Source organism: Anas acuta, chromosome Z (assembly GCF_963932015.1).
Source record: "Anas acuta chromosome Z, bAnaAcu1.1, whole genome shotgun sequence".
Classification (NCBI taxonomy): domain Eukaryota; kingdom Metazoa; phylum Chordata; class Aves; order Anseriformes; family Anatidae; genus Anas; species Anas acuta.
This window is the reverse complement of record NC_089017.1, coordinates 32,775,790-32,799,067: the sequence shown is the minus strand read 5'-3', so window position 1 is coordinate 32,799,067 and position 23,278 is coordinate 32,775,790. Positions and strand designations below refer to the sequence as shown.

General features: G+C 38.3%; 1 protein-coding gene across 1 annotated transcript in view; it reads left to right on the top strand.

Annotated features, from left to right (window-relative positions):
* Window positions 1–23,278, top strand: part of RORB (RAR related orphan receptor B) — a 165,705-nt gene that overhangs the window by 129,588 nt on the left and 12,839 nt on the right. Inside the window, exons 5-8 of the mRNA XM_068667236.1 lie at window positions 15,425–15,546; window positions 16,896–17,028; window positions 18,512–18,619; window positions 19,770–19,880. Of these exons, the coding sequence (XP_068523337.1) occupies window positions 15,425–15,546; window positions 16,896–17,028; window positions 18,512–18,619; window positions 19,770–19,880 (474 nt within the window). The remainder of the gene's footprint in view (window positions 1–15,424; window positions 15,547–16,895; window positions 17,029–18,511; window positions 18,620–19,769; window positions 19,881–23,278) is intronic.

Sequence of the window (23,278 nt, the reverse complement as noted above, 5' to 3'; positions counted from 1 at the left end):
CACCCTTCCTTCCTTCCTTCCACCCTTCCTTCCTTCCTTCCTTCCACCCTTCCTTCCTTCCTTCCACCCTTCCACCCTTCCACCCTTCTTTCCACCCTTCCACCCTTCCACCCTTCCTTCCACCCTTCCTTCCTTCCACCCTTCCTTCCACCCTTCCTTCCTTCCAACCTTTCTTCCACCCTTCCTTCCACCCTTCCTTCCTTCCTTCCACCCTTCCACCCTTCCACCCTTCCACCCTCCCACCCTTCCACCCTTCCTTCCACACTTCCACCCTTCCTCCCACCCTTCCTCCCACCCTTTCTTCCAACCCTTCCTCCCACCCTTCCGTCCACTCTTCCACCCTTCTACCCTTCCACCCTTCCTTCCACCCTTCCTTCCACCCTTCCACCCTTCCACTCTTCCACCCTTCCACCCTTCCGCCCTTCCTTCCTTCCACCCTTCCTTCCTTCCTTCCTTCCTTCCTTCCTTCCTTCCTTCCTTCCTTCCTTCCTTCCTTCCTTCCTTCCTTCCTCCCTCCCTCCCTCCCTCCCTTCCTTCCTTCCTTCCTTCCTTCCTTCCACCCTTCCACACTTCCACCCTTCCTTCCTTCCACCCTTCCTTCCTTCCTTCCACCCTTCCTTCCACCCTTCCTTCCACCCTTCCTTTCACCCTTACTTTTACCCTTCCTTCCACCCTTCCTTCCACCCTTCCTTCCACCCTTCCTTCCACCCTTCCTTCCACCCTTCCACCCTTCCACCCTTCCACCCTTCCGCCCTTCCGCCCTTCCGCCCTTCCTTCCACCCTTCCTTCCACCCTTCCTTCCACCCTTCCACCCTTCCTTCCACCCTTCCAGCCTTCCACCCTTCCACACTTCCACCTTTCCTTCCACCCTACCTTCCTTCCTTCCTTCCACCCTTCCACCCTTCCACCCTTCCACCCTTCCACCCTTCCTTCCTTGTTGCTTTTGTTGTTAATTCTTTAACTCCCTTATCTGTACCTCCAAGCTCTCTGTGCCAAATCAAAAATTAATGGACTGTCTACAGAATGTATATTTATCACTTAGATGTTATTTCAAAGGTTATTGTATGGATCAGGTCATTCAAAATGCAATGAACTCTCTAAATTAAAGCCCATACCTAAGGTGACATTAACAACAGCTGTGTTGATGTTCTCTTTTGTTTGTAGCTTCGTTTCAAGCCCATGGACCACTACATAGTAAAACAAAAAGGCTGTGTAAATGTAGTCCTGCATAACATTTCTTCACCTCTTTTTCTAAGCCATGTTTTAATATCGCTTCTACCAAGGTGGTAGTCAAATTTTGCAGGGCAGATGTGTGCAGATGTGTACAGCCTTACAGCTGTATTTCAGCAGAGCGATGTTGCCATCTAGTGAGCAGTTAAGAATGTGCAGCATGAGCATTTCCATGCAGATACCCTTAGGGCACTATTTCTAACCATCATTACCTATTTAAAGGTAACAATCAGAATAAATTAATATTTCAGTGTTGTGCTCATTTCAGTTAATGTAATAAAGCTTAGAACCCCCTTTTCTGTTAATTTTTTAAGGTAATTAAGTAATCTTTTTCCCTTCTTGTACATTAAAGAAGAAAATGGGGAATGGCAAGATTCAAAACTAATTTGACAGCTTAGCTCAGCTAGGAAATATTTCCACTTCATCTGAAATGGACAGAAGGGTGGAGGAATAAATTAAAGTATTATGATGCAGAAAAATTCTAGCTGAGCTGATGTTAAAATGAAAATAGCTATATATATGTATATATAATTGCAGGTTCTGATTTTTAAACATTTAGGAATAAATTTGGCCAACAAAATAGCCATAAAATTATCAGAATTTTTGAAATATTTTTGAAAGTTTGTAGTTTTCCCTAGTTTTATCTTTTCCAGATTAGTAATCTTTATTTGTAAATTTACATATTTACAAATGACAATTTACAGATCAAAACCAGACTAATTATAGATCTATATAAAGGCTGTATTGAATATGTATTTCTCACACTGGTAGTTTAAATGATCCAAATGTTCATAAATAACTGATTATGTTCTTATACTTTACTAAATGCATATTTTAGCTCTTACTGACTTAAGGATACAGAGAGAGCAGAGTTTGTGTTATAACTCTTGATGTAGATTTAGAAAACAAAAATTCACCCTGTGGCTTTCAAGTCACTGAACATCCACTGAGCCTCACTGTATCTGCAGTGGACTTCAGATCTGTCTCATATCAGTTATAGAAGTCATTTTCAGCTGCATTTAATGCAAATTACAGCAGTTTAATAAGCAGAATGCAATGTGTTTTTTTAACTATACTAAGTTCAAATTTATACAATTAAGCAATTAACCTAAAACTATTTAAAAATGCAATAGATAGACTAAAATTGTATGCTAGAGACAATTTTCCTGTAAATTATAAAGGGTTTGGGTGTTTTGTTTGTTATTTTTGGATTGTGGGTTTTTTTTGTTTGTTTGTTCGTTTGTTTGTTTGCTTTGATATTTCTGAAAGTGAAATCCTTTTTCTCTTTCAGAGAAGGAAAAAATTCTCTTCCAATTAATTCAATTTATATGTCAAATGTTAGCCAACTAAAAGAGCCACATTAATTTTACCAATAATGTCCACTGACAGTGTTCCTAAATGGAGTTTGATTACATTACAGACCATGCACTATAGATGTTGCAGAAAATGCCACTTTAAATATTGCCCTTTATGAGGATAATTGTTGCTGGTAGGAATACTCAAGATTTCTGGTTACGTATAGTTAAATAATTTCTGGAAAATGATGCATATTTTCAAGAAATGAAAAATGTCTACTGACTGTGTTTGCAGCACCAAAGAGAACGAGGTCCATCTTAATTGCAGCTATGACTATTTGAATAACATAAACCACTGCTTTAAGTATTTAAATTCCTAAAATCGATTATATCTTTAGCTGAGATTGAGAATAGAGGGAATATTTTGTGATGTTTGGTTCTGTTTGACCTGCTTTTCAGACCATTGCACAAATGAATTAAAAACATATTAAACATTATTTAAAACAAATTAATCTATAGTTTACATTCCAAAGCATGATAATATATTTATTTAAAGTGGGAATATTTCTAATCCATTAAAACAAGTACATAAAATTCCTCTTTTTCTCAAAAGATATATTTTCTTATATAAGCAAACTTGACAGAATGTGTTCATTCTATTGAGAATCCAAAAAGCAGTTAGAAAGCAACCATTTGTAGCAGTCAAAATATGTAAAATAACATATTATGCATCCCATATATTACCATATATCATGATAATCTTTTCAGAAATAGCACTGTACGGTGAATATTATCATATTATAAATCACACAAAAAGATCAACGTAAAGCTAGCGGTATAATAAGTACTGAGGTGTGCTATAGCTGTCAGTCATAGGAATATCTGTTCAGCTGATTCCCTGCTGAACTGTATTATATTGTACTGTGTCACAGTGTCAGCAGAAGAAATGGTAACTGGCTTTCTCTAAGAAACCCTCAGAAGAAGAAGGCTGGAACAATGCATGGAGGGTATGTGGCATGTGATGTATGGTGCTGTATGGTGCCTTGCAAAGTTGTGTCTCACATACAACCTCTGAGGCAGCAAAGACAGCACTGCAGATGAGAATCAATGGGGCAAAACAGTGAAGAGTTAGGAATCACTGTAGTATATGGAAGTATCATATTATCTCCAAAAGTCATGTGTGTTGAATGTGAAAAGTTGCTTACCTGCTCATCCGGACAACCCCTTTACCTCAGTGTCAATGCTGATATTCGTGCATGATTTTTCTGGACAGTTCAGTACTGACAATATGCATACGTACCCTGTGCTTTTCAAAGAGCTAAATGTGGAGGCTGTAATGTATTTCTTTTTCATTGCATACGGCATTGTTTGATTCTTCTCTAACCTCCAGCCACAAGAGAAACACAGAACACTTTGTTTTATTTTGTTGTTGTTGTTTTGTTTTGTTTCCCAGTACACATGCAACATCTAAAGTGTTATTTTCCGTTGCCATAGTTGACTTTTGTACACCACATGCATTCTGTGTGGTAGATTTCATTCATCATATCATGCATTTCACTGCTATCCCTTTTATATTTATGAATAATGCATATTATGTAGTTTATGATGTTTTTCCCAGCTCGGTTGAGACCTATACCTTTCATTAGTCCATTCATTTTTGATAGTTCATTTCAAAGAGCAGCACCACTATTTTTGTACAGGAGTGGAAACATCTGAGGAAAATGTTGGATTGAAACACAGTGAGGAACAAGCATGTGTACTTATTGCAAAGTTGAAGTGCAATGAGACTAAAATTCAGACAAATGAGCATCAGAATAGGTGAAATCACTGGGATTGTTTATGACTACTAAATTGTTTCAATTTCTGACTCTATACAGTGACACTACAATGCAGATGTCACACTACGGGAAAATAGAACTACTGTAGAATGCTTTGTTATTGCTTTTTAAAGCAGTTCTACACCTAAATAGTATAAAATCTTTAAAAAAAAAAAAAAAAAAAAAAAATGAATAGAAACCTGTGTCAGAGAGAAAAATGCTCAAATGTATTCCTAAACTCTCCCAATCTTTTGAAGACTTACAGGTCAAAGCCTTACAACTGTAGTTTAAGAGTTTTAATATTCCAAGTGTTCCATGCATATTTCTAGGTTTCATAGTGAACAATGTCCATTCTAACAATATTTGCTTGATTGTAATAAATGAAACCACATTCTTGCTTTGGAACAGTCTCAATTGTAATACAATTGTGTAATCTGTGTTTGAAGAAGTTAGGAAACAGTTCATCTCAATGATTTTGTGATAATTATATGGTGCCTGTAGAGCCCATGTCCCGTAATCTCTAGCCATTGCCTTGGTTTGTGCTTTTGCTGCCAGCAAAATGATTTCTAATTAGTATAAAATATACGTTTTTGACTAAATTGGCAGAGATCCAGCAAAAGAATTATTAAGTGGAGACCTTTAAGCATTTATAAATCCTCTAGGTTTTAACTGAATTCTGGGTCCATCCTCTAAGTTCCTTTGAATTAGGACTTTATTCAATTGTATTGTCATTTCTTGTAACTGATTAGCTTTTTATTATTATTTATTTATTTTCCCTTTATGCATTATGCTATTGAGAAAACCAGGGACAGACAAAAACATGAATTTGTTTTTTGGAACCACATTTCAGAAAAATCATTTCTATTTTTCTATTAAAAATATATTAAAAAATAAAATAAAATAAAATAAATAAAATAAAATAAAATAAAATAAAATAAAATAAAATAAAATAAAATAAAATAAAATAAAATAAAATAAAATAAAATAAAATAAAATAAAATAAAATAAAATAAAATAAAATAAAATAAAAAAGAATTTTCAGCCAGCCCATTTGTAAAAACAGATGGAAGGATGCAATATTCATGTTGGACAGCCACTACAGGACATATCTTTTCTTTATTGCCTGAATCACTGCCTCTACTGCCATAGAATTTCTTCAGAATTTCTTGAAGCAATCTATGTAATGAAACCTGTTCACAAATTTTTACATTTACAGTCATAGTTCCCTTGAATTAGAACACAGAAAAATGTTAATTTGGTATTACCCTGCCATTATTTTGAGTATTATAATGGAGATTTTATTTAGAATGTATAGCAGGAGTTTTGATAGTTTTAAGAACTGATACGCATGGTTATAGCAGCCAGCCAAAGCTGTGGTGTTATTGCAGCATTAATTCAAAGTGGATCCCTGTGAGAGCTCAACTTAGGATATAAGCTGAGATGAGCTCTTAGCTATTCAACCGGATCCTAAGGGTAAGTGGCAAATTAAAAATTCATTATTCATTTTAATTGAGGATGATTATCAGTGTTTTAGGAGGCACACTTCAAAGTTCTTTAGTTCCCAGTGCAAAAGAAGGGAATGCTGAGAAAACCTAGGATTTCTCATGAGAAAAGACAGACAAATGAAAGAACTAAAGAGCCTGTAGAAAACAGACACTGCTGAATCCTGTGGATAATTTCCACTTAGCAGGCCAAATTCATAGCTGGTGCATATTGCGTGCAATGTTTGGAGTTACTAGACCTATAACCACCAGCACTGAACTTGACTCCAAGCTGGAGTTTTTCCTAGGCATTGCAGATGAATATCTCCAGATGTTAGAAAGAAATGTCTGAAAAAGACAGGACTGACTCATCAGCTGATGAAAGACCGCTGCAGGTCTGCACTAGGCTGATTTATATTATCTAGGTTGCGATGTTCAGTTTTCTGTATGTAGTTCAGATTTAAACAGCTCCTAACCCGCTGGTGAAATTCATGCTTGAGCTGTCACAACCTTTGGAGAGTACCTATTGTGAGGTGTCTACGGAAACCTAAAACAAGAAATGTAGGAAGGAAGGAAGAAAAGGAAGGAAGATGTCCTGGTTTCAGTTAGAACAGAGTTAATTTTCTTCCTAGTAGCTGGTAGAATGCTATGTTTTGGCTTAGGATGAGAAGAGTGCTGATAACACCCTGATGTTTTAATTGTTGCAGAGCAGTGCTTATACTAAGACAAGGATGTCTCAGCTTCTTGCTCTGTCCTGCCAACGGGCAGGCTGGGGGTGCAGTAAGAGCTGGGAGGGGACAGACCCAGGACAGACCCAAACTAGCCAAAGGGGTATTCCATACCATCTGACGTCATGCTGAACAATATATAGGGGTGGCTAGCCAGGGGAGGGGACCGGACTGCTCGGGGCATCAGTCAGCGGGTGGTGAGCAATTGCATTGTGCATCACTTGTTTGTACATATTATTAATAGTAGTACTATTATCATCATTGTATTATTATTATTATTATTATTATTATTATTATTATTATTATTATTATTATTATTATTATTATTATTATTATTATTATTATTATTATTATTATTCTCCTGTCTTATTAAACTGTCTTTGTCTCAACTGACGGGTTTCACTTTCCATTTCTCTCCCCCGTCCCAGAGAGGGAGGGGGGAGGGTGGGCAAACAGCTGCGTGGTGTTTAGATGCCGGCCGGGTTAAACCACGACAGAAGAAAAAGAAAGGAGGGAGGTAGGGAAAAGGAAGGAAGGAAGGAAGGAAGGAAGGAAGGAAGGAAGGAAGGAAGGAAGGAAGGAAGGAAGGAAGGAAGGAAGGCAGGAAGGAAGGAAGGGAGGGAGGGAGGGAGGGAGGGAGGGAGGGAGGGAGGGAGGGAGGAAGGAAGGAAGGAAGGAAGGAAGGAAGGAAGGAAGGAAGGAAGGAAGGAAGGAAGGAAGGAAGGAAGGAAGGAAGGAAGGAAGGAAGGAAGGAAGGAAGGAAGGAAGGAAGGAAGGAAGGAAGGAAGGAAGGAAGGAAGGAAGGAAGGAAGGGAGGAAGGGAGGAAGGGAGGAAGGGAGGAAGGGAGGAAGGGAGGAAGGAAGGAAGGAAGGGAGGAAGGGAGGAAGGAAGGAAGGAAGGAAGGAAGGAAGGAAGGAAGGAAGGAAGGAAGGAAGGAAGGAAGGAAGGAAGGAAGGAAGGAAGGAAGGAAGGAAGGAAGGAAGGAAGGAAGGAAGGAAGGAAGGAAGGAAGGAAGGAAGGAAGGAACTGTCAAGTATTTGTATCACCCAATACTTCTTTAACTTTCTCACACCCAGTACTTCTTTAACTCCTGTTCATCCTCAGCAAAGGCAGTCAGTGGTCTCAGAAATTTACATTCCCACAAATTTTTGCAAAAGAGATTACTCAGCTGTTGACAAAGACAGACCTTCTCAGGGAAGGAGAAAAGCCATGGTCAGGCCTGTGTCCACCCCAGAAGGTGTTGGCCTGCTGGCCAGTCAGCCTGTGTAGACAGGCACCATGTACACACTTGAGGCCTCTTACCCAGCTGAAAACAGGAAGAAGGGCAAGTGATGCGTCCATAAGACATCCATAAGAAACCAGGATGGATTTACTGCACTAATGGTGCTGCAGCTTATTGCACTAGGCCAGTCTTCCAGAATCAAACATTTTTCTTGTCCCTGTAGTTTTAGGTAGGCCAGACCAAATTTAAAAGCTGTTTCTTTTGCTAGAGCAACATTGATCTCTCATGGTCTTCTTCCTCCATATCTTGGCTATGTCCTATATTCCACATTTCACTGCTGAGATGCTGCTTTTCCCTAATAGCTTAATATAAATCTTTTAGTGCCAGTTAGATCTATCATTATGCTCCAGAACTGTTCCCATCAATATTTGCACATGACCTCTTTCAGGTATTGGCTTTAATAGGCTAATTTGCTTCCATCAAGCTGCCAACCCAGGAGCATGTTCTGTAGATTTTTATTCTGTCACCAGTCTCCTCTGCATATTGTACAGCCTTTGTTTTACTCACAGTACATGTATACATCTTTCTTTCATGTTTTTGTTGCTTCATCAGGTCACAAGCTTTGAGGCAATCTTGTCTGATCAGTCACATTTCACAGACCATAGAATTACATGCATATACAAAGTATTTCTTTCAATAAATCCACAACTGTTTTTCTGAATTAGAACAAATCTTTTTTGACAGATAATCTTTCAGCTTCCTGATGTATGATTTTCAGCTTATTTTGAGCATCTTCTTCTACATATTTTACTTTATTTTACAGTGCTGTATTGCAAAGTCCCAATTAATTCATTGTCCACCATCCTTTCTGTGTCTCACTGAATGCTGCTGATTTCTCCTACATACTGGATTACAGCATTGTTCAAGTTATTTCTTCCTGGTCTTTCTATCTTAAATTGCTTCTTCTGATTTAAGTTTCATTTTCTGTTACTTTTTCCCCCATCTATCTTACCATAATCTTTGGCAAGGCTTTCAGGAACTAGCTTTGGCATCGGAGGCATGTAATAGAGGTACGACATGCAGCAGGGCTGTTAAAAAGCACAGGCTGCTGCTGTCAAGATCTTGTCACATGAGGAGAATCTAAACAAAAGTTTTGATGTCTTCTCCATGGTATGGGCCTGTCTCTCAGTAAATGCCTGTTATCTACACATCCACCCACCCTCCTGCCTGCCCAGCACCTTTCAGTGCCCCATCAGCATTGCCGTAGGGGAGCACCTCCACAGCTTACTCAGCCCTGCAGCTCACCCTGTCCTGGCCTCTTCCACAATTCTTCTGGAGCTGGCGCAAATTATTCCCTGCCCACTTGACTGTTTGGGGAAAAATACAGTTTTCCTATTTTTCTCATTAATCAATGGGTTTTAGAGAATGTTTGAAACATCTCAAGCATGTTTTCCCTCTTCTGCAGTGCTTTTATCAGGGCATGGTTGGGATCTGGTGGACACATCTCCTCTCTGGAGGTTTGAGCTGTATGCTAAAACTAAATTCTTGGCTCTCCAGTTATTTTGGAGATTTCTGTGAAAGCTGGACATGTTAAATCTCCTGTTCTTATCTGTTCTGAGAAACCAGTCCTGCTGGCAGGCATTTCTATAATCCAGATGATGAATCTATAAAATCAGCTTTCTTTAAAGGTCTTGTTAAGATACCATTTGTAATTTTTTAATAATAATAATAATTATTATTATTATTATTATTATTATTATTATTATTATTATTATTATTATTATTATTATTATTATTATTTTATTTAATTTAGTTTAATATAGATGTTTACCACACAGACTGCTCTGGTGTGATTTGATATTAAATCTTTTGAAATTCAGAGTCACGATGAACCAAAAATGTCTATTTTTTTCAGAATGAAAAAGAATGAATGAGACTTAACAGCTAATATAGTGGGTATTTATAGAAAACTAGTCAGGCATATATTGGACAGAAATGAGATATAACTGATCATTCCAAGATATATCTTGCCTGAATATTTCTGATTTTTCAAGACCTCATATTGGTTACAACTAATAACTATTTACTTGATAGACTATGTTGTTTCTAGCTTACAAGTCTGGAAGCAAATACTTCTTACTGGAGACTTTTTGTAATGAAACACAGTATTTGCACAAAAATAGATAGTTTTCTATGAAAAAAAAAAAAAAAGTCAGAATAACAATACTAAAAATTCTTCAAATGCATAACTAAAATAAATGGAAAATAAAATGGAAATGCTTCCAATATATGCTGGGAAATACATTTTCTGTGGTCCATGTTTCCCAGCCAGAGTCAGTCTGCCAGGATATGCTGTGGCTCTCAGATCCCTAAAGGATGTCATTCAGTATCAAGTGATCATGTTGCATGAGAGGAGATAGAACCCTAATATAATAAACCCAGTATGCATACAAAAGGGGAATAATGAAACACCTAGTGTACATCTGTGTTTACATATTATGGCAATAAGCTTCAATAATAATGCAGTTTACAACTGTTGTTATTGTTAATGTTGATGGTATACTTTCATGCAGGCTTAGTGATTGCTTTTGGCTGAAGTCATTAATTTTCACTCAACACTTGCAGGTGTTCCTTGCAAAAGAAAATGCTTCAAACTTTGATTCTCACATATAAAGAATCAGCATCATCTCTTTTGCTTGTCTTGTCATAAAGCAAATGTTGCAAACCTGATGTAATCTATGTAAAACGGAGACTGAGAACATTTTAAAGGGGAATATAGTTCATATTGAGGTCACAAGAATTGTGCTGTCTTTCATAGTTCTTGCAACCCAACCAAAAAGGGTTTTTAGTTATAGTTGTGTCTGTGCAGCTTCCTGGTGTGAGGGAACCCTTGGAAACTCTGCCTTAAGATGGCAGACAAGAAAATGAAATGAAAATGAAAATAATAAAATTGACTTAAGTCAAGACCTGTTGTGTGGAGAAACTGTGGTAGAAACTTCTAGTCTGGAGAACAGGAGGGACATATCTGTTGAGTATTCCCCCAAAAGGGTACCTCCATGGGGCTGAGACCATGGCCTCTGCATTAAGGCAACAGCTCTCTGTAGAAAGCTGCTTTCCTTCCTCACTGTTCCATTATTTGAATGAACTCAGTTGCCAACAATACTCAAGAGCTGCTAGGTCTCCTCCCAGTAATGTGTCATGTTTTGGATTTTGCACAGTACCCATGCCATACATCAGGACAGGTTTTCATTAGATGTCATTACATTATTCCCAAGGATTTAAGGTCTTATTTCTGCATGGGATGTGCAGAGATATGTGCTGATTTACATAAGTGAAAAGAACTCAGATCTGAAAATGGCATAGGGAAAAAAAATAGGGGGGGCGGGGGGGGGGGGGGGGGGGAAGTGTATGCTCTTTGAAATTCCTTTGAGAGTAATATTCTTTGCTCTGCCTGCATTACATCTTCTGTTGCTGAACCCTCTGAGAAGCCATGATAAGCTTAAAATTCTTTTGTTTTTTTGAACCATGTCAGCAATGCACACCCCATGTATCTGCTATATCTGCATAAAGCACCTCCCAGGGACTCCAGCACCGAGTGTAAGCAAGCAGCCTCCTCTGCTGCTTACACAAAATACGCAGCCCCCTCCTCCCCTGAGACCCAGCATACCCTTTCCTTCATGCACTCAGCCTTGCCTAGCCTGCGGCCCAAGAGTTTCAAATCTTTCTTGCACCTGGTTCCTCTTTGGATGTCAGGATTTGGAACTGCTGCTTGCTGCAATTGCCCTAGGCCTTCATACATCTAAATGTTTTTTTATTGTCAGCTCAATGTAAGTACATAAGGAAAAAATGTATAGAACTAAAACACAGGATGCCATCCCTACAAAACCTTGAAGGGAATTGCTACTTGAATTGCTACTCAGATCTTTGATCCTAAGTTAAATATGTAAATGGTAGGAAAAAGACTGGGGCTTAGAGTCTTTGCAGTGTTATAGAACTGATGATTAAATACATTTCCAGGTCAGTGAAATGAAAGGATCTTATCTTCAGATTCACATCAGGCCAACAATCAGGCCAGCCTTATCTGATTCAAAATCTGGATATGCAGTAATATAAAGTATTTGATATTGCAAGTATTTTCTTTTGTCAAGAACATGAATAGTTCCAGCCTAGTGTAACAAATGCTGAGGCTAGGGGAGATGAGCTAGAAAGCACAAGAAACAGAAAGACCACTCTGTAGTTATAGACAGCAAAATTCTTCACTTTTCAGATTGGGAATATGTAATACAAGTTTAAACTATATTTATTTAATTGGTGTTTTAGATACAAGGTTTAAATGTTCTAAACATACTTCAGTTCCTTCTGGTTAAAAACTTTCTGGAACATAAGATACAAAATTTATACCTTGAGCTAAACTGCTACGGTCATACTTATTGTAGTTTATGATTTTTCCAGAAAGCTGATTTTTTTTTTTTAAATATACATTAAATTGAACAATATGAGGAGTAAAAATCTGAAATATAGTGTTTATAAAACATTTTTTTTTTAATTATAGAATCATAGAATCATAGAATATCCTGAGTTGGAAGGGACCCTTAAGGATCATCAAGTCCAACTCTTGACACCGCACAGGTCTACCCAAAAGTTCAGACCATGTGACTAAGTGCACAGTCCAATCTCTTCTTAAATTCAGACAGGCTCGGTGCAGTGACCACTTCCCTGGGGAGCCTGTTCCAGTGTGCAACCCCCCCCCTGTGAAGAACCCCCTCCTGATGTCAAGCCTAAATTTCCCCTGCCTCAGCTTAACCCCGTTCCCGCGGGTCCTGTCACTGGTGTTAATGGAGAAAAGGTCTCCTGCCTCTCGACACCCCCTTACGAGGAAGTTGTAGACTGCGATGAGGTCTCCCCTCAGCCTCCTCTTCTCCAGGCTGAACAGGCCCAGTGCCCTCAGCCGTTCCTCGTACGTCTTCCCCTCCAGACCTTTCACCATCTTCGTAGCCCTCCTCTGGACACTCTCCAACATTTTCATGCCCTTTTTATACTGTGGTGCCCAGAACTGCACACAGTACTCGAGGTGAGGCCGCACCAGCGCAGACTAGAGCGGGACAATCACCTCCCTTGACCTACTAGCGATGCCGTGCTTGATGCACCACAGGACATGGTTGGCCCTCCTGGCTGCCAGGGCACACTGCTGGCTCATATTCAACTTGCTGTCTACCACGACCCCCAGATCCCTCTCTTCTAGGCTGCTCTCCAGCGTCTCATCGCCCAGTCTGTACGTGCAGCCAGGGTTTCCCCATCCCAGGTGCAGGACCCGGCACTTGCTCTTATTGAACTTCATGCGGTTGGTGATCGCCCAGCTCTCCAACCTATCCAGATCCCTCTGCAAGGCCTTTCCACCCTCAACAGAGTCCACAACTCCTCCAAGTTTGGTGTCATCAGCAAACTTGCTCAAAATACCTTCTATTCCTACATCCAGATCGTTTATAAAAATATTGAAAAGTACCGGCCCTAAAATGGAGCCTTGAGGGACCCCACTGGTGACCGCCCGCCAGCCTGACGCAGCCCCATTTACCATAACCCTTTGGGCCCTGCCCGTTAGCCAATTGCTCACCCATCGTATGATGTTTTTATTTAGCTGTATGGTGGACATTTTGTCCAGTAGGATCCTATGGGAAACCGTGTCAAAAGCCTTGCTGAAGTCCAAAAAAATCACATCCGCTGGTTTCCCTTGGTCCACCATACGGGTGATCTTATCATAAAAGGAAATCAGGTTAGTTAGGCAGGACCTACCCTTCACAAACCCATGCTGGCTGGGACCAATGACTGCTTTGTCCCCCAGGTGCGCCTCAATAAGTTTGAGAACCATCTTCTCCATGATTTTACCAGGCACTGACGTGAGACTGACAGGCCTGTAATTGCTAGGGTCTTCTTTCTGACCCTTCTTGAAAATCGGCTCAACATTTGCCAGCTTATTGTTCAATTTAATTAATTAATTTAATTATTGTTCAATTTATTCTGACATGTCCGTTTATCTGTAAGGTTTTTACTACAAAATACAACATTGACTTACTACCGTGGGGTAAGACTTGTATGCTTCCATGGAAGAATGAGATTCCTGTACTTACTGATATACACTTTTAGTTATCTTTACACTAGTCAGTTCTTCCACCAGGAAACCTAGAGGCAGCATTATCTGTTAAATTATACCCATAAATATTCAATAGAGAAAATGCTTTCTTTTTGTACAAAAACTTGTAACTCTTTTGTGTTTTCTTCAGCACCCTTCCATTAACTCTCAGCTTATTAACTGTGACAGTAATGAAGAAAAATCTCCTTTAATTCATACTCCTATAGTAGTGATTGCAGACAGCATATATATGTTTACAATCATTTTTCAGCTTTCCTTATTACTGGTGTTTTTAAATTCAGATAACATTTGGCCAAAGCAACAGTCTTATTTTGGGACTCCAAAACAACAGATCCACCCACTGTAAGAAAGTGTTGAGGATGTGGATGAGTAAATGATGACATTCCTAGTTCTTTTTATTTCCCATGTTTTCTGATAAGTACAGGCTTTGAAATGAGTATTTCAGATCAGGGTTGTTTTTTTTTCTCCCACCTTTTACTTTGCTTAAATGGCATTTAGCTTAAACAATGTCTTCAGGATAAGGCACTGAGCTGTTAGCTATATAGGTCTCAAAGGTGCAAGATAAGAAATCATCACGTTTCGAGAGCATGCTTTATCAAGACATTTCAACTTCCAGTGCTAATGAATTCATGTTGGATTTTTTATTTTTTTTTGGGGGGGAGAGGGGAATATTTTTAATCCATTCAAGTGGCTTTCAAATGCTTCCTTGAGAAGTTTACTGTTAATTTTATGGGTTTCTCAGGTCAGCAATGAATGCTTCCCCCTTGCATCCTGCACTCCATGCTATGCAGTAATGTCTAAAGCTGTGATTTCAGAATAACTTTAATGTAACTTAATCATGTGCTGTTACAGTGTGAGAGCTATTCCCCAGCCTCTCTCCTCCTAAAACTCAGGCTGCTCATTGTAGCTTTCACACCTTGCTAGCACCAGTCTCCATGGTCATGTCCATTGTGCTAATTCACAAATCAATTCAGCTAAAACCTAACTGGAGAAAAATGAGACAATTTTCCTGTTTCTCTGATGTAAGTAATCCCCAACTAATGCAAATGCCTATGTCAGGACTGAGTAGCCAGGTGCGGGCAGATGTGCAGGCTTTGGGTAAACAGAAATGATCAGCAAACCAGAGTCTCCAAACATTTATTTGAACACATTAATAATAATAATAATTGTCATCATCATCATCATCATCATAACTTACAGAAAGAAAGAATTAAAATAATTTCATAAGATCCATTGTTATTTCCATATATACATCCAAAAGCATTCTTAATTTATGAAGCATCCTTTGGTTTTGGATTGAATACTGAAATATTTCACAGAAGACGTCTTCAGAAATATTTTTAAAGAGAGTGAGATAAAAGTATCACTGGAAAGAAAAGACTTTTATTTTTATTTTTTTGAAAATCTGCATTTTCCAAAAACCTTAATATTTTCAACATTTTGCTATTGCAATTCACTGTTCACCAGAATGTTTCATATGAGCTATTTTTTATTCCCCTCAGATCGAATTGCACAGAATATCATTAAATCTCATTTGGAGACATGCCAATACACAATGGAGGAACTACACCAGCTAGCATGGCAGACCCACACATATGAAGAAATTAAAGTTTATCAGAGCAAGGTACAACCCTGTAATATGCTTTTTCTTCTGTTCCCTGTGAACTGAAATTGTTAATATAACAATGTTAATATAATTGTTATTGTAACATATTTGGCAAGGAAAGCTGATGAGTTCATACAGGTGAAAATAGGCTTTTAAATATCTTTCAGGAGCCTGGTCACTAAAAGTAGAGTGACATTTCATAAATAGAAGGAGTAGCTTACTAGCAGGTTGGGATAATTTTTAAGTTAAAGCTCAGACATGGTCACAGAATCCAGATTTCTATCCAGTGTTTGTTACAATGTATTTAATCATTATGCAGAAATTCAGTTGATCATCATGTGATCAGGATTGGACCCTCTCTATTTTAAGAGTTTTCAGAAAATAAGACAACCTAACTTGTTTCCTTATCATTTTGAAAGTTGTTAGAAGCACAGCCCTTTTTTATCTGAATAATAAATATTTTCACTGTGAGCAAAGTAAATATCTGTCACTTACAGATAACAAACGATGATGAATTGAAAACACTCTTTAAAGTGAAGTTGTTCAAAAGTGGCTGGAAAAATGGTCTCATTACATGTTTGTTGGGATTTTTTTTCTGCCTTTGTGATTCTCAGATCATGTTCAGAATATTTCTTACTGGTACCTCTTCAGATATAGCCCAGTCAACAGGTCAAGCCATGCTCCTTGTGCCTCTTGTGCCTGTATTACTAAGAATGTTTCTGCAATGAGATATCAATTGGCAGATTAACTGATCATGCAAGAATCCAAAGAGACTCCTTCTTGTTCTAGGAAAGCCATGGGGCTAAGAAGAAATAACAGGAATAAAAACACACTAACTTGCACAGTTATTGTATGCAACCCAAGGACATTGGTTTGCAATTGCACAACTTGCATGCACAAGGAAAGTAGTTTTCAAGGAGACAAAAATCTCAGGTAGTCAGTATTCAGATTGCAATGATACTATAATGATTTATTTTTTTAAGTTTCAAACTAGTAAAAATATTCTGTCAGATGACTGAATAGCACTGCACCACTTCCTCCCTTGGAATATCCTGGGTTATTTACATTGTTGGTGCCACCGACTGTCTCTCCTGCACAAAATTCAACATTAAAATCATATTTTAATATTGGCCAATGCATTATCCCCCTCTGAAGAAGCAAAGAGAGATTTCAGACTACTTGGGCAACCAACTTGTGAAAACAACATTCTAATAGAAAGTGTTAGGCACCTTGAAAGGCAGAGATGCCACTAGCTCTGACTGGGGGGGCAGTCTTACGACTTTCTTGCAAGGCCACTAGAAGTCCTCTATGCACTGACGAAGCCCGTTACTTATTGGTTTGCTTTTCCATGTGTGTTTTCCTGGAAGACCAGAGAAGCTCTGTGGCAACAGTGTGCCATTCAGATCACACATGCTATCCAGTACGTTGTGGAGTTTGCAAAGCGGATAACAGGCTTCATGGAGCTCTGCCAGAATGACCAAATTCTTCTCCTTAAGTCAGGTGGGTAAATACCAAAGGCTTGAGACTGGTTTAACTCCCAGTACATTAGAAACGTACTCTGCTGTCTTGTTCCGTAGGTCATTTTAATTTTGACGGAACCTTACTTTTCAGTCTATTTCATTAGCTGCATTAACCCTTCTGTAGTTTTCTCCACTGATCATGTTATTGTCTTCTGATCCCCTTCCCTCTACAGTCAGTTGTGGTTATTAAATACACACACACACATTGTCATTGCAGCAACTGCAGTCTCCAACCTGACATATAGTGGAAGGATCCTGTGAATTGAGCTGGTCGAGTCAGTCATCTGCCACCCCATAAAATTTCCACTTGTCATTAGTGAATGCCTCTAATCTTTTTAATGAGACTACAGAGATACCCTCCAGCCAGTGTGCAGGAGGGTAAATCCCTGCTGGCACCAGTTGGTTTGGAACTAAATGAGAGTGGATTATGGTGTCATGCTCTGTCCATGCTCTCTGTGCATGTCTGGGTGTGCATGTGTGTACATAAGGGCAAGGTAGAAGGAAAGGGACAGTTCCCTTCCCTGAGATGGGACGTGGTAATTTCTGTTCTCCTTAAGAATCATTACAAGTTTTGTTCTGACTATACAACAACAACGCTAAACTCAGGAGGACAAAATGGTGTGACAAAGTGAGGTACGAGACAGCTCGTTAAAGCATAAGAAGTGTTTCCTTTTTCAACAGAAAGCTGTTCACTTCATCTGAAAGTCAATGTGGTTAGTGCTGTCTGTGGCCAGTGTGGGACTTGGCCAAGGTGGTGGGCAGAAGTGCAAAAGGGAAGGGAAGCAGAGCAGGTCCCTGGAAAAAGAGAGATATATAACAACATTTTTATTTTATTTTTTTAAGTTCACACTAACTTTGAAACATTTTCAAATGACAGTGCATCCCATGTCATTTCTTTCATTTGATGGACAAAACTAGCAATGCAATTGTACCTTAAGCAAAAGATATAGTTGCGCTTGACTATACAGTTAGACAACTCTGTTTAGCTTCAGCATGTATAAACACATCAGGTTTTATTTTCTGTTTTGCTGTTAATGCCAAGCAGAAGTTAGAAAATCTGGACATTTTAATCTAAAACATGTTTGTAAAAGAATTCTCAAATTCAGAGTTTCTCTTACAGGAAATTTGGATTTAGTTAGAGGGTGCTTAAAATTATTATTCCATTCATTTTTCCAGGTCTAAATTCAGATTAAGCCTATGTTACCAATTTGCTGCAAGAAGAAAATAAGCCTAAAGAAAATATGGTGAGGCTGGCCCCAAAATTACCCATCTTCTATAATCAAATCAGACAGAACTATTATTTCCCATATTCAGAGAGAGATCATCTAGGTGGCTCCAAAGATTTTCTGTGCCTGTTGATGTTTCTAATGATTGATATCTTCCTAAATATTTTCTTGAAATTTCCTGTATTCTGATGTTTTGCAGTAATGTGTGGTACTTTTCTTCCTTCTTGTGTCCTATAGGCTGCTTGGAAGTTGTTTTGGTGAGAATGTGCCGTGCCTTCAACCCACTCAACAATACTGTTTTGTTTGAAGGAAAGTATGGAGGGATGCAAATGTTTAAAGCCTTGGGTATGTTGATCTTCTTTTCAACCAATTACATAGAGCTAAATAACAGCAGATTTTATCTTTCTGAAAGTACTGACACACATTGAAAACCTTAGTAACGTTGAACGTCAAATGTCCAAATCTCTACAGTTGAACTGAAAATGTGACACTAGCTGCCAGCAGCAGTGGGTGTTTTTCTCTAAAGGAAAGGAGCACTATGAGGGTTTTATCAGACAGAGACATCAGACATACTCTGCCATCTAAAGCTTTGATAAAGCATGAGTTCATGGTGAAAGCTACATGGTTTAACATCACAGGTCAGTTACGCTTGACATATCAAATCACTCCCACTAATTGTGTCCTGCAGAAGGCCACTTTATTACACCAAGGAGGGGACTAAAATGATGAACCACAATAAAATATACAAAGGGACTTGTCTAAAATACTGTATTGCTGAAAACATCTAAGCTTACTTAGATTCATATGTGAAAGCAATTGCTTCATTTCTTGACATAATATTAAAGGCTACCTAAAACATTAATAGCTAAATTTGTGTCCTTTGTCAGTCAATGAGAGTGATACATTATTAGCAAATTTAAAATGACACAAACAGAACCACATTCAAGGAGAGTAATGTATATCAAAAATTTATATCAAAAAAAAAATTACTGTATAGGTATAATTTTTTCTTGCATATGAATACATATAACACTTTCTTGCATGAATAAACATTTATGTGTGTGTTAATTGCACTGTTTGAAGTATTTTAGTCCTTATGATGTTTTCACAAATTTTCAAAAATTTTTGTACTGTTAATTTATAAACGATATGAGTGAAAGTTATTTAGGACTGGTCATTCACCCCCATTAGTTTTTATGTCTGATTAGAAATAAAATTTCTTTCCATGCTGGGAATAGAAAACGCCTTTTAAGATCTTTGTAAGCTGTTCATCTAAGTCATACCCCTAATTCTTGATAATTTTTGTCCTTCTTTGGGTGATTAAGTGATACATGAAGTAGCTGATTTTCAGAGCAAGTAGAATTTTAATAGCTGATGAAAGGTAGTTGTTTTAGAAGTAGGGATATTTGTGTTGTGTTTTTTTTTTTTTAAACATGAAAAGGAAAAATATAAGCTAATGAATTTCTAACTTGATGTTGTCCTTTGTGGTCTGTAGGTTCTGATGATCTGGTGAATGAAGCATTTGACTTTGCAAAGAATTTATGTTCCTTACAGCTCACTGAGGAGGAGATTGCCTTGTTTTCATCTGCAGTTCTGATATCACCAGGTATTTATTTAATCCAAACACCAGAATGAATCTTCTTTTTTTGTTGTTGTTTAGTTTGTTTGTTTGTTCATTCTGTATTTAACATCCTTGTCCACCTTTATTTCTACATTTTTGAACAACTGTTTAAGGTGTATTAAATGTATCAAGTTGTGTATTACTCAATGGAAGAATACTTGTATTAGTCAAATACAACTCCCAGTATTTTGGTTAGACTGCCAACAATTACACGTATTGGAAATAGATCAAAAATGTGGTGGCCCTATCACAGAAATCCAGATAGGCAGACTATGTAACATACCATTTATATATATATTTTAGGGAGGAAGGGAGGAAGGGAGGAAGAGAAACAAAGAAAGAAAGAAAGAAAGAAAGAAAGAAAGAAAGAAAGAAAGAAAGAAAGAAAGAAAGAAAGAAAGAAAGAAAGAAAGAAAGAAAGAAAGAAAGAAAGAAAGAAGAAAGAAAGAAAGAAAGAAAGAAAGAAAGAAAGAAAGAAAGAAAGAAAGAAAGAAAGAAAGAAAGAAAGAAAGAAAGAAAGAAAGAAAGAAAGAAAGAAAGAAAGAAAGAAAGAAAGAAAGAAAGAAAGAAAGAAAGAAAGAAAGAAAGAAAGAAAAAGAAAGAAAGAAAAAGAAAGGAAGGAAGGAAGGAAGGAAGGAAGGAAGGAAGGAAGGAAGGAAGGAAGGAAGGAAGGAAGGAAGGAAGGAAGGAAGGAAGGAAGGAAGGAAGGAAGGAAGGAAGGAAGGAAGGAAGGAAGGAAGGAAGGAAGGAAGGAAGGAAGGAAGGAAGGAAGGAAGGAAGGAAGGAAGGAAGGAAGGAAGGAAGGAAGGAAGGAAGGAAGGAAATGGGGGAGGGGGGTTGAAATCAATTGTTCTCTACCTGAACTTAATCTATAGGCAAAGATTTTCTATTTGAGTCAAAGACCGTCTCATTACCTTCTGTGAGCTCTTTCATGGGAAAAAAGAAAGGTAGATTGGAACTTGAGGGAGACATAGTTGCTGAGAACAGTGGTAATAGACAAGGAGCAAGATTGTGCAGACAAGCAGTGCCAGCTGGCATTTCTCCAGCATACATACAGAGAAATATACCCAAGATAAGGCATGGTCCTCTTAGGATTTTCAGTGAACTCAGATCTCACGACCCTGAGCAGGTCCCTAGTTATGACTGGGTTTTTCTATGGGGATAAGAACACGAGTAGTAAAAATCTGCATGAGTTCTTGTCTGAATTTATGTCCATGTGAGAAGTGATAATTCCAGGGGCAAAATACTTCTTTTCATATATTCACATAACTCCACAAAGACAAACTCACAGTTTAGTGTGGTATTTAAAACATTCCTCAGGGGTGGCAGACCTCCAGTTCCCACTAAGAGTAACCCCTTGAAAGGCCTTTCAAAAAATTCCACCATTAATCATTTTTCCAGCCTGTTCCCTAAGGACTTCCTCTAGGTCACTTTGCCCTCTTGCACATCTGTGGTGGAAATCACACTAGGCAGAATTAGACTAGCACAGATGGTATCAACATGTTTGTTCTCATTAATGACACCTCCTGAAAGCACTCTACTCCTATTTTTCCTTTGAGCACTTCTTGCAGTCATCTGCTCGGAGGTGAAAGGTTTGAGCTAGTGCCTGCTAGATGTGAGATCAGGATGTTTCAAAGATGACACTCCAGAGAGCCCCCATTACCATGTGTTCCTCAGCCATGTCCTAGTTGTACATGGGTGTGAAAGCTGCCTGTGTGACACCTCCCAGATGTCCTGGCTTCCTCTGGGACAGGGGACACAGTGCCTTGATGGGTCCCTCTCCACCAGCCTTTTGCTCCCCAAAAAAGACCCAACCTATGAGAATAACAGAGATGTGCAGCATTTGTTCCTGTTTAACATTAGTGACCTGTCAACTGACTGACTCAATTCAAAGCTGAAGACAACCTGGAAATTCTGTGGCAGTCTAGGCTGTACAGTTCCTCAGTGATACACTAACAGAGACAGCAGAAGATGATTTCAAGCTGACTTCATATTATAAAGCTAGGAAAAGTAGGATGGGGATGGCTGAATATATGTCCTTTTTAATATTTAGGGTGTTTCCTGAACAGACAGAAGCAATAAGATTATTTGGAAGCTGACTTCAAAGCACTTTGGATCAGATTGGGGTATCTCACATGGAGAAAGAAATTCAGTTACATAATTTCTAGATAAATTGAAAAGAAGTTATATTTCTGTCTCCCAGGTAATCCTGGAAATGAGAACTATTTATAGCCCTATTTAACAAAATCTGGTCACAGAAATCTTCCAGCATCTCTGAGTGTTGTACACCTTAGGACTGGGAAAAAAAAAAAAAAAAAAAAAAAAAAAGCTATTTAAGCAATTAAAAGTTTCCTGTTGACTTTAATGGACTTTTGATCAAGTAATTTATGAAGCTACAGATAAGAATTCAATGGAAATCAAAATTCTGATTAAAGTTTGCAGATCTTCATACATCCCTTGACTTTGCAAAGCAACAAAATCTCTTGCATTCTGTCAGCAGATCACTGACACTCATTTCTGCTTCTAAAACATCTGCAGCTGTACTAAGTGTTTGAAAAAGCCAGCAACTCAGCACTGGCTTTGAGCCAGCAGTATTGCAGGCATATGTTGTAAAACTTCTCCATTAATTCTAGTAAAGCATTTCAGTCAAAGTTGTGTGTCTTTTGAATAGCATCTTCTGCTAAGTAACACAAATAAGTGGAGGTAATTCAAAGTTTTTTTCACCATAATCAAGCTTGAGGTTTGAAACTGGTTGTACTTGATGAAATACATCAATAATCTGCTGTTTCTCATTTCATGTCCAAGTTGACGTGCAATGTCTCCTATTCTTTTAACCAAAAAAAAAAAAAAAAAAAATGTAAAACTGATGCTTGTTAAATATTTCTTGCTGTTGTCTGCAAGCATCTGTATCTTTAGTCACTGAACAAGAAATGACACAATGGGCTGAAGCATCATGTGCAAGTGTGAAGGCAATCTCTCTTCGTTAGAATGACTGCAAGTTTGAGCACTGTAAATAATTCTCCTTTCAGCTGCGCTGCTAAGTTTGTGAATGGGGAAGCAAGAAAAATCAGTACACATTGAATTGACATTGAAAATTGCCATTTATTTTCTTTCAAATATAATAAGCAACAGAGAATGAATGAGGAGTGAAATAATCCATGTGTTCCACTTTCTTCACCATAAAGTGTTTTATCTTGCAAACATAAGTAAACAAATAAAACACTGGTTCACCAGTAATTCCACCCACTAATTTATTGACACATCCACTTCCTTTGACAAGTGTTCATCTTCAAGTTTTTCTCATACAGATGCTGCCAAAACCCAGAAGGAAAAGCACTGAAAGAGTTGAAAAAGTGCTTCTCATATTCTGTACGGGTAGCCAC